The 17,673-nt window shown below is 39.5% G+C and overlaps 1 protein-coding gene across 14 annotated transcripts in view; it reads left to right on the top strand.

Moving 5' to 3' along the window:
- The window catches only part of LOC137284156 (paired box protein Pax-2a-like), a 150,943-nt gene that overhangs the window by 53,641 nt on the left and 79,629 nt on the right, over window positions 1-17,673 (top strand). For 3 of the 14 annotated variants that reach the window (XM_067815857.1, XM_067815853.1, XM_067815852.1), the window contains exons 1-2: window positions 15,474-15,573; window positions 16,078-16,165. In XM_067815857.1, coding sequence (XP_067671958.1) covers window positions 15,562-15,573; window positions 16,078-16,165 — 100 coding nt within the window. In that variant the 5' untranslated portion in view covers window positions 15,474-15,561. Of the gene's footprint in view, window positions 1-14,622; window positions 14,841-14,964; window positions 15,151-15,473; window positions 15,574-16,077; window positions 16,166-17,673 lie in introns of those variants that run through there. The other 11 variants (XM_067815862.1, XM_067815859.1, XM_067815867.1 and 8 more) reach the window with 8 other exon arrangements.

Raw genomic sequence — 17,673 nt, 5'->3', positions numbered from 1 at the left:
TGTCGGAGTATGGTGTGTTCTGTGTTCACTAAAGTGAACAGATTAAGTGACTATTTAGAACAGCCCTTTGTATTCGCTCCCCAATATAGGAATTCCTGTTTTACCGGGAATGATAGTATCAGTCTATGTATACATGTAATGCTTGTGTGTGTGTCTGTGTGTGTATATGTGTGTATGTCTGTGTCTGTGTCTGTGTGTGTATATATATATGTGTGTGTCTCTCTCTCTGTGTGTGTGTGTCTGTGTCTGTGTGTGTGTGTGTCTGTGTATGTGTGTGTGTGTCTGTGTGTAATTAACACATCATGTGTCAGGAATTGAATCTATGGGGCACCTCAGTTTGTGTTGTATTGTCATGGCACTGAAGACACTGCTGGGGTACTAGAGCTGTGAACTGCCTTGGCATTTTATCATCTCTTCAGAACAAACCGACCTTTGCTTAGCTCTTATTTTATCCTTGTGGTTATTTGTACGCAAGAGTATTATCGTAAACAGTACTCCCTGATCGTCTAGGGTAATCAACCACTGTATATGTAGCCATCGCTTTATAATAGTTTCATCGGGATCAGGACACAGTATCTTTCAAACCATCCAGAGAACCATTTGTATTATGTATATAGCCTGAAAACAAAATGTTTCCCAACATTTTCGTAAAAAAGAATTATTTCGATAAAAATCAAGTAGATATGAGTTGGTATTAATAGTATGGACACATTCTCTTTTTTTCGTTCAGTTGAATATTCTCCTAAACAGGTGCATTGGAGCACCCTAAACACAGACAAGAGGCGTTCTCTATTTTGTCTTTTCTAAAGAAAACAACGACATGTGTGACTAGTTCAAATTTAGCTTAGGCAGTCAGCTTGCTGTTCTTGTGGTATTTGCACATGTGATACTGATTCCCCGGATGACAGACAAAAACCCTTTTATTTTACACAGTTGAAAAGATTCAAAACAATCAAGCACTACCGTAAACCATATAAATAATTTGTGTTCACTCTGTTTCTTAAACAAATAGTATTTCCAGTCATTGCTGAGTTACATAAACACTTCACTTTTTACGCTAACACAATTTTCGTACTACAGCGGTCGTAAAATAGACAAACTAAGAAAGAAGGCTTCATGCTCTTCTCGACTGACTGAGTAATGGAGGGGGACATGCTGGAATGTGTTCAACATGCATTTCACATTCTTGCTATTTGTTCAGTAAACGACACGGAGCAAAGTAACCTCATTGTCAATGCATTGCCTTTGTCATTTCCACTAATCAATAAATCGCTTTGTTACTCAAAATGTAAGCAAAGTGTATCTTTGCCCAGCATTGATTCAGGGGACGCTAGACATGATGAAAAAATCGTACTTTTAGTAGTACTGTAGTATAATAGCCGTGTCCATTCATGCTACTACATAAATAATAACTGTAATTAGGTTGGTATTGATATAATGTCAATACAACTTCGAGAGGGGTGTGTTTTTGTTGACTTAATTATTGCTGCCAGTGACATGTGGGCCAGTGAAAAAGAAGCATTGTTGGGGTAATGTTGGACTGGGGCATACCCGAGACTGATATCAATTGATTATTCTATCTGTCAATATGTCTGCGTATACCCATAACCAAAGTAAAACCACAGCACTGTCAGCTCCACGTACCGGAAGAACAGTTCAGCACTAACAGATGACCTTTACATAATACACTGCAGACCGTTCCTACACAGCTATGTAGCACATCGTCCCCACAAAGACCTGCAACACATCGTCCCCACGAAGATCTGCATCGTCCCCACAAAGATCTGCAGCACATCGTCCCCACAAAGACCTGCAACACGTCGGCCCCACAAAGACCTGCAACACATCGTCCCCACAAAGATCTGCAACACATCGTTCCCACAAAGATCTGCAACACATCGTTCCCACAAAGATCTGCAACACATCGTTCCCACAAAGATCTGCAACACATCGTCCCCACAAAGATCTGCAACACATCGTCCCACAAAGATCTGCAGCACATCGTCCCCACATCGAACTGCATCTTATCGCTCCCACAGAACTGCAGCACATCATCCTCGGAACATGGTGCTGTGGAGTTCAGGCACTTTTGGTTCGGGTTCAGCTCTCTCTCCTGGTGTTACATATCTGTATAATTTGCGATTGAAATGTTCTGGGAACGTTTACAGTTCACGGGGAGGTTATTTGACATGAACATGTATTTACGTCCTATTTAAAATCACTGACAATTATTACGTATTTCGAAAAGCATGAATGCATACCTTGCAACCTCAAACATTTCAGTTAACAAAATGAGTAGAATTACTGTAATAAATTTTAATCTGATAATAAATACCCAGGGCAGATAAACATATCTAAACCTATTTTGAAATGTCATAAAACAGTTTTGATCCATTTTAAGGTAGATACGAAAATAAGAAATCAATAAGAAAAGAAGACAGTCGTTAAATGGCCTGCCATGTTTTCAGTATTGACCCTAGAGACCCGGAAAGGAAACATTCAGATAATTACAGTGGTTGATTGTTGGGCTGAATGCAGACAAGTTGCAGCGCTTGTGGAGAGCTCAGCGAGAGATACGGCGAGTCTATCCACAGTACCTGATGACCAATAACCTTTTGTTCACTTTCATAAAAGAAAATCGTTTTGCTTTCTTCTGGATGGTGAAACTGCCATGACAGCCTAGATGCCATCCACGAGACCTTGTCATAAGCGATTTGGTTAATGACAGGAGACGACTTGCTCTCGCACACAATCTGTTGTGGAACGACGTGGCAGAAGTCGCTTGGTATTTCAGATCATTTAGAATTAATCATTCACATGAACGTATCTGTTATTATCAAAACCACTTGCACATACTTTGTCAAGGGTTAACATTTTACTACTCGCCTTCAAAATTCTCACGTTAGTCCTTAGTGCACCACATTTATTTCCGGCCATTGTTTAGAATCTTAATATGGATGTTCACTTTCCTTGGGCTTAGTAAAGGTAGACATCATAACAATTATTGCTTCTATTGTTTAGATTCCAGTTTGAGCGTTTATTGAACATACCAAAAATTATGTTTCATAAGCCTCCTGTGCTGCACAACTTTTCGAATCATAACAATATCACCACTGACAAATAATATTCAAATTGCTCACAATAAATTGCAACTGACACGGCGTTATGTGTTATATTAGATGGTGAGAGCCATGGTGGTGGTGATCAAGACGGTTTTGAAAATAATGTGTTGATGGTATTGAGTGCATTGAATGTCAGGATAGCTCCCTTCAGCAGCAGCAGCAACAGCAGCAGCAGCAAGTGTTGATACCATCACGGACAATGAGTGCCGGGGACGGGACAATGTTCACATATGTTTCATGATGGATCTGCCATGTTTCCCAGTGAGTCATGCAATATACATGTCATGAAGCCGCCTCCTGCTGGGAGGCTTGTATGGGCCTATACAATTGCACGGATAAACGATTTCTTATGAAATGTTATTCCTACAAATTATTTGCGCTTTCCTCTTTGTAAAACATCCTGTAAACTCGAAACGCCGACAGAATGGGTGCCACATTAGGGGTTTTCATGAGGACACTCCCCCTAACCTATACCCCCTTTCCCCAGCCTTCCCCCCACCCCAACCCCCACCCCACCTTTATCATATTCATCCAGCACTCATTGCCATCCCCTTCTCTATTCACTCCATTCGAACACAAACCTCCACCCACCCTCACCCGAACCCAGCCCCCATCCACCCTACACCCTCTGAAGTTAAGTTAGTGTATAGCGAGTGTTCTAAATGTCTTTTGTCAATTCTCAACATGTGTAACATTCTCCTAGACAAACGTGAAATGAAAGAGCAATACTGAATGCTTGTAAAGTTAGTTTGAGTCTGTAAAACTAATATACAGACTCTATTCACCAAACGTTCCATCTCTTCCGGGGATAAATAAAAATTACGTTAAATTACAGAAAGTAATTTTAGCTAGGATAAAGTATTGTGGCTATCAAAGTCTCCGTTTTGCATCTTGTCCGCTTCAGGTGGTGATGTTGTAATAAGTTGTGGAGGAAGTTAAAACATTTTTTTTTTCATAATTATTTTTGAAAAAGATTGGAAAACATCATTATTGTTCGTTTGATCGAGTTAATGATCATTTTCTAAATGTCACATTGAGTAATAAAATGTCTGTCCTCGAACATTGCGACTGGTATAAAATTTTGGCCTTGGTGATGATATGCTAATTACAAAGACACACCTGTTGCCAATGTGTATATCTCAACTTCATATCAGCGGTGTACACTGGCTTCGTGCTGATGAATGTATAAAACCTCGACTGACAGCCAGCCAGGAGATCGGTCGTCTCACACCCATTTTCATGCGAGCCAAGAGCACATATTTGCACACATCACCCGTTCCGTATATTCAGTTCGTGTCTGTCCAGCAGACTGCACGTCAAGGTAAATGTAAAAGTGACAATGTCATTCGGTGGACCTCAACACAGATCCAAAAATTGTACCGTTATTGATTTTTGTTCCATTTTTGCGTCAGCTTGGAGTGGAGTTATCGGCCCTGTCCACTATTCCCCAAATCTTGCCTTCATCACAATGCGCCAAATGTAGCGACTGTATCGAATTCCACACTAAATTATCACTCCAGTTTTGAATTGTAACATAGTGGTGTTGAAAACAAATGTTATCCAGTTCCATTGTTCTGAGTGATACTCCTTATCTGTGAACCAATATGGCAAGGCTTAGGGCAGAATGACTCAATCTTGCTCACTCCGTGGGTAAAACTCATTACCTATAAAACTTGGGCTTACGGGATGAAATTTGGATTAATTTCTTCACCTACAATATTTTTGTCGGACGGAGTGAAATGTTAGCTATATTAATTGCCGGTAAAACTGCGTATAAACGGCTGAAATGTGTGTAGACGCTCTACCTATAATGCTTGAGCTAACGGACTGAAATGTGGGTTAAATTATTTTCCTATAAAACTTGGGTTTATTTAGTGAAATATGGGTTACATTCTTTACCTGTAAAACAGGGTGGGTTGGGTAAGCCTTGATCTCTTCTGCATAAGCACTTTCAACTTTCAATGGTTCCTATGCCGTCAGTCACAAGTTTGTGTTGCCTGGATCCGAATATATCTTGCCCACATGATGTAGCTGCAAAATCCTCTTTGTCTGTAAATCTGTACAAACACATGCAGAATGGAAGTCGTGTGCCTGCATCTTTTTCATGTGTGCAAAAGCTGTTTTCTATTTCATCGTAACTTATTTAAATGAAACAATTAGGTAGAAAACCTGAATGTGTTAGCAGTTTGAGTTAGCAATGTGTAGCGAGAGAATGATGACAACTTTGATTCTTAGGGTGTTTCATTTCTTGGCAGTTGTTATAAAACTACATGCTGTATTATATTCACAAAAGATGAAGACGGGTGTACTGTCACAGTTTCTGCAGATCAGGTGCGGGGTACATGTTCCTTAGTTAGGTCACCGAGGGGACATGTTCCTTAATGTAGGTCACAGGGGTACGTTCCTTAATGTAGGTCATTTGGTGCATGTTCCTTAATGTAGCTCACGGGGATACATGGCCCTTAATTTAGGTCACAGGGGGTACATGTTTCTTAATGTAGGTCACAGGAGGTACATGTTTCTTAATGTAGATCACAGGGGGTACATGGCTCTTAATATAGGTCACTGGTGGTACATGTTTCTTAAGGTATGTCACTGGGGGCACGTGTTCCTTAATGTAGGTCACAAGGGGTACATGTTCCTTAATGTAGATCACAGGGGGTACATGTTCCTTAATGTAGGTCACTGTAGGTACATGCTGCTTAATGTAGACCACAACCTTTAACATGCTTAATCCATCTGGTTGTTGCTTGTGATTAAACAAATGGCAATCGCTGTAAATGGGCCTTGTCATTACTTTAGCGCCGCACTATAAAGAGATGGATACATAATGATAATCTATAGATTTCGCATGAACATCTTAAGGACTGATTTGTTGTACAACAGTATATAATCAGTTCCGTTTTTCTTTTTGTCCTGTAAGTATAGGGTGTACCTTTCTTCCACGAGCACAGCCGTGTTTCAGGTGAGCATGGGATAGTGTTAAACAACTTCTGGCTACGCTGTTTGTTCACCCATTTCAATTTATTATAACTCTCTCTTCAATGAATAGCACAGTACCTCCAAACAATCAAATGTTAATCTCTTCATACATCTGTCAGCAGTGCTACTGCCATGATAGACTGATCTTTTGGTAAGCTCAGACGAGAACCAAGAATAGCCTAATTGTGTCAAAATATCTTTGGGTTTTGTATATCATTGACACACGTGGCAAACTAAAGAGAAAAGTTCATCCGTTGACCCATCAGGCGTTTCGTGTCATGACGTGAAGGCCGGAAATGCCATTACGCCGTTGTCTTCAGAGGTTCAGGTCTGTTTCAGCAAGTAATTCAAAGTGAATGTCATATGATGTTTACTGGCACAACAAATGTGAAATGCTGCACACCTTGGATGATACAATCTCTGTCAAATTTGAATATAAGACACTGATGTAAGAATATCAGCAAGTTTAAAAATACTCGTGTTTGTCTGACCCGCGAAGATCCGCGTAAGAATTGACCTTCAGCAACCCATGCTTGCCGTAAGAAGCGACTGACGGGTAAGGGATTTCAGACTTGTTGACTTGGTTTACAATTGTCATCGTATCCCAATGGCGTAGACCGATACTCACACTGTTGATCTTAGGATTGTCTGGTCCAGATTCGATTATTTACAAACTGTCGCAGGAATAGCATGGATATTGCTGATTGCGGCGTAAAACTAAACTCCCTCATTCACTCTTGCGTGTCTTTTTGTGCATGTGAATCATACATTCATCGCGGATTGGCAAAAACTCGCGGATTGGAATTTAACTTCAACTTCAGGCATATCGCACATCTGAGATCCTCAAAGGTGAAATAGTAAATGCTCTCATGCTGATTTGCTTACTAACAAAAGATATATAGGGCAACTGTGAAACCGGCTTCTTTTGTATTTTATATTTAAATAAAGATTGAGAATGGTATTTCCTTCCTCGAAGAAGAGCGACTTAAAGCCATTCAGGATCTCAAGGAAAGTTTTCCAATATTTTGGTGGACATGCAGAGGACGTTTACAAAATATTGTTTACTGACCAATCACAAAACATGATGTCTCATGCAACTGCCTATTTGGACTTGACCGTGTCTTCCGCGTTGTTTGTTTGTTAGATGAACGCTTTACAGTTGTAGTTAATAGTGGTACGTCGGGGCAAGCTCTCCTCTTTAGGACAGTTTGCATAATCAGTGTTTGATAAATCATATATACATTTTATAATGGGTTTAGCTGAAACTCTTATGACTTTTAAGTACATAATTGCTTGTTTACGTTTAATCCTCTTGGTGCCACTGTACCAGAAAACGGTAGTGAAAATCAAATTATTTCTTTGTGCAGCTATTTTATATTTAACGAAATACAATACAGCTTTTTCTTATTCTGTTAAATATTCTAATATTGTGCGAAGTAATTAGAGCGTTGTAACATCTTGTATACACCATAACCATGCTTGTAACCGCGAGGTGGACAGTGCACCCCTAACTGGTTCACACAGACAAATGTTGACTCTGTACCATGAGGTACTAGTCTTATGTTAGTGTGCTGAGCTTGACCGTGGACAGACAGTACAGGCACCCATCGATATCAGTGATCTCCACTAACGTTATACAAAGAGACACTAATTATTTATAAGCTCAGACAGCATAACTAACTTTGCTTGAGATCCATCATCCATCTTTTGACGTTAGTTGTAATTCATAAACTTCAGGTTTGTTTGTTTGTTTGTTTGTTTGTTATGGTCATGTTAACTGAGCACATAACATGCATATTTCCTACTTTAATGGTGCTCACTGTCTTGTTACTTTGGACCCGTGAAACTCCAGTGTAGAATATGTCTTCAGCGACCAATGCTTGTCGTAAGAGGCGACTAACGGGATCGGGTGGTAGGGATCGCTGACTTGGTTGAGACATGTCATCGGTTTCCAATTGCAAAGACTGGTGCTCATGCTGTTGATCACTGGATTGTCTGGTCCAGGCTCGATTATTTAAACCACTGCTATATAGCTGGAATATTGCTTCTCTTTATATTTATATATTCAATAATTTTATGCTATGAAAACAAGTGTAGAAGTGAGCACAGTTCACATACCCCAACTTTTCGACATGGAAATGGCTGATATTGATATATATAATGTAACAAGGATCAGCAGCTCACAAGACTTTCTCGTTGACTCTGCTAAACTTTATACACATGTCAGATGATAGTTTTGCCATCTACTGTTTAACTAAATTATGTTTCAGTGGAAACAACAAAAAAATCTGAAAAACTTCAAAATAATGAAAGGCACGTCTATAAGTAATGATTAACATGTACATGAAGTTTGGTGATCCTAGTATGAAAACGTTAAGAGATATGCTCCGGACAAAACCCTCATACATATTTAAAAGTGTTTCCATGGAAACAGCACCAAACAAAATTCTGAAAAACTTCAAAAAGTAAATGACACATTTATGGGTAATGGTCAACATATGTGTGAAGTTTAGTGAACCTAGCATGTAAACTTTAAGAGATGTGCTCCAGACAAAGTTTCGGGACGGACGGAAGGACAGAATGAACACTATATGTCCATCCCCTTTACTTCCTAGCAGAGTGTAATAACATAATATACAGTATATCTGGAACATACTACATACATCTAACAAAGGTCACTCTTTTCTCGTCTCGTGTGTTTCCATAATTGGATGTTTAAGGTTTACCTGTAATGACTGCAAGTTGTAAAACCTGTAAGTTATAAAACATCCCGTCATGCTCTGATGTAAAAGTGATGATGTTGTTATACTGTCCTGAATACAAGATGTAGTTTTGAGACCGCGGGCCAATAGTTCGGAACATACAGTTCAATTCAAATAAATCGAAGCAAAGATACATACAAAATACAAAATGTAATTCACCGAGCACGTAAGAAACATGAAATAGCATCGACCATGGCGTTTCAGTACACCGCACATTGTTGCAGATGGTGGCAAAACATAGATAAACCGAGCTAATATAAATCAAAAATCGTCTACAAAGAAATATGCCTATTAGAGTACCTTCTAATAAGTGGCATTTAGGCAATCTTTTGTCAGTACTATTCTGTATGGTGGCTGATTTGGACCATCGCTTTCTCGCCTTAAAATCTGGATGCGAGAAAGCGATATCGCAAGACGAGAAAGCGATATCGCAAGACGAGAAAGCGACAACGCGAGACGAGAAAGCCCAAATCAGCTACCATAATTCTGTACTGAAACTCCTCAGTTGTCTGAGTATATTGTTGTCTTTTTATGTATAGTTTTGTGTAACCATGGTTTTACTTTTTCTTGCTTTTCTAAGAGAATGTGCAGGTTGTGCCCAGTGCAAAGCTTCATGATGCCTGTACATATATTCTGTCGTTAAATTGAGGGGATACAAATTTCAAAGTGAGGTACACTCCTCCATTGTGCCTGTGTAATTTAGTCTTTACATAAATACTGATTTATAAGTTTTATAGGTTATATCTAAAGAGACACGGAGATAATAAACTGTTTCCTCCCCAGTCATTCACCCTTTGTTGGATAGCGAAGACCTATCGTTGCCTTGGGGTTGTCAACACATGTACAAAAATCTCATTCATCAAGATGAATATGTTTGTCTTTGTTCTGATCAACGGGGTGTTTTTTTTAATATTACGAATCTTATAGGTAGTCATGTTTGTCGCCTGGATGTGCATATACTCATGGAAACAAATAAGGGAACACATGAAAATAAAAGTGTTCCTATCTTTTTCCAGAATTTCACCCACAGTGGAATGTATACCTTGTGAAGAAACCTGGAAATGAATATTGGAATATTTGTACTTTCATGTGTTGCCATATTTGTTCCCATTAGTATATGGTGTCTGGACGTGGCTACACACATATGTATGTTGCCCGGACGTATCTATATTGTTGTCTGGACGTAGCCATATATGTTGTCTGGTCGTATCTATATTGTTGTCTGGACGTAGCCATATATGTTGTCTTGTATCTATATTGTTGTCTGGACGTAGCCATATATGTTGTCTTGTATCTATATTGTTGTCTGGACGTAGCCATATATGTTGCCCGGACGTATCTATATTGTTTTCTGGACGTAGCTATGTACATATATATTTGTTGTCTGACCGTAACTGTAGTCTGCAGTTCACGTTATCGAGGATTAACTATTCCTCTATGTAGGGTGAAAACAGCTTGTTTGTGAAGCTGTACAGTGTTGTACATGAAGCATACTGGAACCGCCAAGGAATTGGCATGCGTCGTTGAGGACAGCCAGGTGGCAAATATTATTGACATGCTGTTCCTGGAAATACTGCAGCAGATCAGTGTCGATATGGTACAGCCAGTCAGGTATTGTATATGTATATTTTTATTGCACCATAGTAAGCCTCTCACAGAGCAGATTTATCTTTTCTGCTTAATGTACTTTTTTCAAATGTACCGTGAATAAAAAGTTAAGCGCCACCCAGTATATTTTACAAAAATATAGGTTGGCACATAGCCCGTTTTTTTCTGAAAGATTTCCTATCATAATTTGGTTTAGCACTTTTGTTTAAAAACAAAACCGTAATGGAAATTATCTTTTACTTTCAACAAGATGCATGCGCTTGTTTTCCTCAAAAGGTTACCTTCTTTTGAAAACTGAAAGTCAAAAATGACTGTTATATGGTCACATAATTGTCACTTTTAACAAGTGAAACCTAAATTTAATAGTCTTGAATAAGCACAAAAGGAATATTTATTATTTGGTTTAAAAAGTAGTGTCATCTTATCTGTAACAATATTTCCTTTAATTGTAAATACCATTGATTATGACATCCCTAAAACAGTTACCAGATTAACCTTGTCTAAGTATGGATTGGTCTTCCCAATTAGTTCAGCCTAACATTTTCACAACTTCACATCTTAGTTTTGAATAGGCTGGCGCTTAACTTATTATTCTCGGTATATATTTATCACAAGGCTGGTTGTAGTTGGCTAAGTGTGGTATTTATGTATTAATGGGACCAGGATACTGAGAAAGGCACGCAACTGTCTCGCGTCACGGCCGGGCATGTAGGAAGCTATTACAAACCCGTCTGTCGCTCATTCATACTGTATGAACAAAATTATGAACGGCGTGAAAGTCAACGGTTTAGAGTAGCATGTTAGTCACGGTCAAACGGCTCGACTGGTCATTTCACGCACGATATGCGCAGCCATCACGCACGCCCGTGCTAACAAGACGTGTCGGAGATGTTTCTCCAGCTCCGAATACCTTCACAGTCTCTCCGAGAACGGTTGATTGACAAACGAGTGTCTTGCGTGATCGATTATGTTAATAATTCAGAATTCTATTTCTCTTAAGACTATATGTATATTGGATTACTGGTGTTTGCTTCCATTTATATAATCAACATATCGTTGAGTATTTTGTTAAAAATATTGGGAACATGCGATGATTTTTAAACTATGTAATATGCCTCGCAAAAACTCCAATAACGTACCACTAACTTTTATTTGTTTTGTTGCTTTGTTTTATTCAGAAAAAACAAGTACGTAACGAGCTAAAACATTTCAAACATACACCAATATAAGCGATATGTCTGCCCGGGGCCACAGGGTATCAAGGGCACGGTGTTTTCGATCTATTCAAGTCTTTCAGTGTCATTGGATAGCACAAGCACAATGTAGGTCCACACCGGCTGAAGTTCTGCCGTCATTATGTAGACTTATCTCTGTCCTGATTTTTTAATAACATATGTATTGACGACTGTTGGTGAAGAGTCATACATTGATCCCCTATGTGTAATTGTTCATTTTTCTCTCGTCAGTGTATCACATGTAGAATTACTAAGTTCTAGTTTTTTACTATTTTTTTAGATGAAAAGTGTTAGAAATAATACATTGCACTTTCAAAAAATATTTAATAGTCAATTTCTTTAATGCACAATTTTGTGTTTTATGTGAGATAGAGATAGAGAGAGAGAAGAGGTGATGTAATGAGAAATATATACATCTGTTTGTAAATATATCAACTAGATTGTTTTAATTAGTGCGTTAAAATAATTAGCTGACATACATTTCAATAAGAATTGACACTTCGACACTGGATACACTTTTCAGTACTGGATACGCTCTTCAATACAGGATACACTCTTCAACACTCTTCTTTACTGTTCATTTTTTTCAGTCTGTTGTCGAGTTTATGAAGCAATTTCAATTCACCTTTTAAAGCGCCATATAAAATCCAATGAAAAGACGACTTTCCTTATTGATTCTAAAAGCAATAAACACGTTTTTAGTGTAGAATACGCAAAATTAAAATTCATGCTAATCCGCTAATCCTATTAACATACTGAAGTGTGAAATCGACATGTATTCACACAGTCTATCTACAATGTCAACATCATACTTTGACACCAAATGTGGGAACAATTTCTAATTCACAATTCTCTTCTATTAACAAAAGAGCGAAAGACGTGTTGAGGCTTTTTTCAATGGTTGAGAAACGACGGCCTCCACTTCGTCGAAATACTAACATCTATTCGGCAAATATATCTCCGTGATCAAATATTTCTATTCAGCTGGCTTCTCACTTCGGGGGGTTTCCCTCTTCAAAATGAATTGCAAATTCTTTGAGCGGCCTGGTCGTTATTGTATCCAGAAATAGAATAGTCTCACAATAGTGTTTTAGTAATAACTGTACTCCACGGCTTCGCTGTACGTTGCATTTGTAAGGGCTAGCTAGCCCGGGTGTGAAAACACGAGTAAACCTCGAGAATATCCCATAAACAAGATGACAGTTGACCTCTTTACCCCGGGGGAAGGGGAGTGGTATGGACTTGTTTTTCGTGGGGTGGGGGAAAACATAAAAATAGGTTTTAAGACGCAGCCTCGTTTGTGATTAGTGTTGGTCCTGTGTGGCATGTTTATGTTGTCAGTATCACTTAGGGGTACGCATATGATTTCAATACGTAAATTATAGGTCGCGAATGTCACAAGTTTGAAAACTATTTTTCAGATAAACATATTACCCCTTGAATATGTCGTAGCTCCTTTGCCCTATATATGCATGAGGAGGTGCGTGTTTTTAAACTTGCGTCATTTTTTTCTGAAATTACTTTTCCGCACAAATCTCAGAAAACGGGTCAGTTTAACAGTAAATAGATAGGTATGTTGGTTGGTGGTCGTAAATAGAAAATTGATGACATAATCACTGAAATTAAATATGCCTTGGGCGGGATAACAGTTGGCTAGCATTAAAAAAGGGTACAATTACGGGGGCAGGGTAGATTGCAGGGGTGGGGGTATCAGTGGTTCTATTCGCCCAGCCAGAGGCAGTCTGCGCTCCCCAAACTACCTGAATGGAGAATTACTATGGTTGTGAGACAATAGTGGTACTTAGCGCTTGAGTGACGGAATGTTGACAGGGTTTGACAAGTTGTAGTAATTGCAGGTATGTTTTTGTAGCTAGGAAAACATTCTGAAACGACAGCTTCAGCATTGCTTTAATTACTTCGCTTGCCACTTGATCACATTTACAGTAGCGATTAATGGAGGATGTGTTGATACTGGTTCTGAATGCTGTATAAACAGGAATCTGTAGTTGTACACACCATGTTCATGTCAGCTGTACAGTTGTTGATCTCAGTTCTAAAAGCAACTGAATATCACTTGCACGACAATGTTTCTCCGTGGTGTCTTGTCTAAGCAGTTCTACATCTCATTTCAATATCATTGACCAAACAGATCCTGCGCATAATAAAATATATGCGCTTGCAAAAAAGCTGACCATGTTTATCACCTGTCACACATAGACATTAACACTGGCAGCTGATGGTTATGAGATTACAATAATATAGGTCAATAATATGGAATATATCAGCTATGTCAATTTCGTGATGTCAGTTGGAAACCCCGAAACATCCGTGTTGCTGGTTACTTGCAGTCGTCTCCAGTTGGTGTGAAGCTAGGGTTAATGTGCCTCGTCGATCAGTTAAAGGTGGTTATAGGACATATCTTGTTGGTTTCACTACAGGTAGCCCGTCCCGTGCAAGCTGTCAAGACACACCTGGGAAGTCGTTTAACGCGACCAACATAGGTATATTCACAGCGGTAAATTTCAGCCAGTTATTGTACACGAATGTGTATAAGCAAAGCGGACATCTCGAAACTGTAGCTAACTGCTTGTTAAGTTTCACCGAACACGCCAGTATATACCACGTCACCAAATCTCCCCCGAGGGTAAAGGAATAGGAATACATGAAGCAGGTCTTGTATCAAATAGTGCGTAATAATATACCTATACAGGCTACACAACACACATCAAAGCACGAGTAGCGAATAAACTTAGTTTATAGTAAGCTGTAAAGGCAAGAAAAGGTTGATTGGGAATAGAAATCCTCGGTTTTGAAAGGTATGTCGCCTTTGCTTCAACTCCAGCACGGCTCGGCTAGAGGCGGCTTATGGCGCCCGCGATACGCTCGGCCAATCACGGTCCGGGAACAACTTTTAATATGCATGACTCGGGGAAAAGGGCCGAGTGATACAATGGGGTACAATCCTTGTAAGGACTAGAAGCAACAAGCTGGCCGACACGAGATTGTAGCTCAGTCCAAGACTTGCGGGTAGGAGCTGGTGTGTCTTGGAATAGTTATATCGATAAAGTATCGCCAGTCAGCCGTGGATCGCGGCAGCCCCTTTGATCAACAACTTGAACAGGTAAACACAGGTAGGTGGGTGGGAATACACCTGTAACTTGAAGTCGGAGACGGGTTAGGAAGCTTGTTTTCCTTCCAACCTTGGTGCGTGAGTTAGATCCGGAGTTGTCCTCTACTCTCCAGGGGCTGTTTCAGGTGTCCCCGGGCTGCTTGTGTGTGGCGTATGGACAGTGTTAGCTGTGATTGAGGACTTGTCCTGCGTTCAGCTGTTACACTTGGTTAAGGAAGGGAGAAGTCAGACAACCAATAGGACGGAGAGAGAAGCCGTCGACCCTCGCTCACTCAAGCCTATAATGTCGCAGCCCAATAAAGAAGGCAAAGGTATGTCCTGTGTTTTTCACTTTGCTTCGTAATATCTCGCCACGGTCCCTGAATCGGCACTCAAGCAGCAAATCGCCGTCTTGTCAACGTCAGGATAGTCCTTGCATCAGTTCAGTCTGTCTCTCGTCACATATGCATGGTGCTAGGGCGACACGGACACCCGACCCTATCGCAGTTGAACAACATCTACTCTCAGTTGGTAGCTGAGTTTTCTTTAAGATAGCCTGCAAGTAAACACTCTTGTCCTATCGCGTATTTGGTTTGGCAATATTAGTTTGTGATATACACGTCTGGATTGGGGTGTTAAATACTCATAACCCCAGAAGCCCGTGATAAACTTGGAGTTACATACCACGGATTACTTTCATCTTAATATATGCTACCTTTGTTGTAGCATCTTACTTATGCACCATGTTGACACCGGTAAGTACAACTACATAGAATACTGCCTTGAAACAACATGATATACAACTTTCACTACCATACTGTCATGGAATACTTCATTTTATTTACTCAAAATTAAATCAAATTAATTTTGAGTGAAGTGAAACATTTGTCGATTTGGGATATGTCATATGAGTTCTGAAATGCTTATTTATGAAAGTTTGTTTTTATGACGATTTTTCTACACATGTAGTTGTATTCTGTATTCCACAAGACATTTCTCAAATTGATGTTTTCTTATAATATCTATTTCCTAACCGATAACAAAATAATGGATTTATATGGGAAATATCATAGTTGCATATTTTCGTAAATTTGAAGAGTGTTTTTATACTTGTTATTCAAAGAGGATATCATGAGACGTGTTCTCGTAAAAAACTTGTCAGTAGCTGTGTATTACCTTACCTTTTCATGTCAATTTCAAAGCGATGTGTTGGCTTGACAATTTTGATGAATCCCCTGTTTTCATGTTATTTCCCCAAGATTGAGTGGAACCTACAATTTCAAGCGAGAGAAAACGCTACAATGAATCAAGTTGCAACCCAGCCCAACATTACTATGGAGAAACAAGGTAGATATATTGAGTTCATCTCACCTTGCACCCTGCCATGCATCTTAGTGTTGTGATGAACCGTCGAGATGCGTTCCACTTCTCTTCACATTAACGCCTCTTTTCTCCATACATTGTCTTATCTGGTAATGCTGTGTTCCCCACTGACATGCTGTATAGATTTACACCCCACCAGACATTACCTTTGCATTTTAGTGTGCCCGTGTCTCTTGTTTAATTACTTAATTTTGAAAAAAGATGATTAAATGTGAAACCTCCTATCGTAAGGTACCATTTCATATAGTTTATAAATCCTCAGTAACGCGAGGGTATTCTACAAGATTCGTATACGAAGTAGGCGTTATACAGGGTTATACATTATCCCGTGCCCTGTTGACTGCAGATGACACGGGACGGTCGACATAGTTATCAGTTCGCTGCGGGCTATTCCTGACCTACGGGTACCCCACGTGTGGAAGGTATTCGCAATCTAATGTGTTGCCATGGTTTATGTCACCTGTTTAGTTTATATTAAATATGTAAAACGTTTATGGTTAAATGCTACCGTCTAGGGTTGCTTTAGCGTTTCTTATTTCTACCTGACACTTGATTTGTATCTGCTAAAGTTACATGGTGCGATGAGACCTATTTGGCCAAAGCCAAGGGCGTACGTAAGGTCAACTCAAATAGAATGATTAAAAGAAATTTGTTGATGGCTTAGCGCGTTATTAAAGCATATTCACAGTATGTTGTGTCGGTGACTTCTGGTCATTGCTGGTCACCTCTGGTCTCTTGGAAGAACTGCTAGTATATGAAGCATGAACCACTGACTCCATTTGCTGGGTGCATGGATCTCTATGTACGGAACGAGTACTTTCACATATGAGTATTTGTCATTGTCACCTTCTACATATTCGCTAACACATCAAGAGACATTCAGACATACCGTACATTAATCTAACATAATGCTCTATTTTTTACCCCCTTTTGCTGAATTTTAATTTACACGTCAACGCCACGAATGTAATAAATTCAACTCCCTCGGTCTGATGTCTCCACTGGCTGGATTAAGGCGAACGGTCTAAAATACTTTATTGTGATAATCTACATGTCCCGAAGCAGGCACATTTCCTTCATGTTGATGAATGAACTATGACCCCTGTTAGATGTAAAACGCACGAATACCTTTGCATGTTAACAAACACTGTTGTAGTTTCTAACTGGTAAACACAGCCACATGTATATGATGTGTGATATGGGAAGTATATGAGAGAATCTGCTAGATGTTGCTGTTCCCAGCAAGGATGTCTGGGGCATGAATCAGTATGACACATCGATTCTCCTGTCGATTTCAGTGTCCCCAGTGACACCTATCGAACTGGGATGACATTCGCTGTGGACATCATACTTTAAAATAGTTTTAACCTGTGTCTCGGGACCAGTCTAGCACTGAATTGTAATTGAAAATGTGAGCCGTCAACATGAAGTGACTCGTTTCAAAGATTGCATTGATTATAAATGTTGGGTAT

The sequence above is a fragment of the Haliotis asinina genome, chromosome 5, assembly GCF_037392515.1.
Source record: "Haliotis asinina isolate JCU_RB_2024 chromosome 5, JCU_Hal_asi_v2, whole genome shotgun sequence".
In the NCBI taxonomy this organism is placed as follows: Eukaryota; Metazoa; Mollusca; class Gastropoda; order Lepetellida; family Haliotidae; genus Haliotis; species Haliotis asinina.
This window is presented reverse-complemented; position numbering and strand designations above follow the sequence as displayed.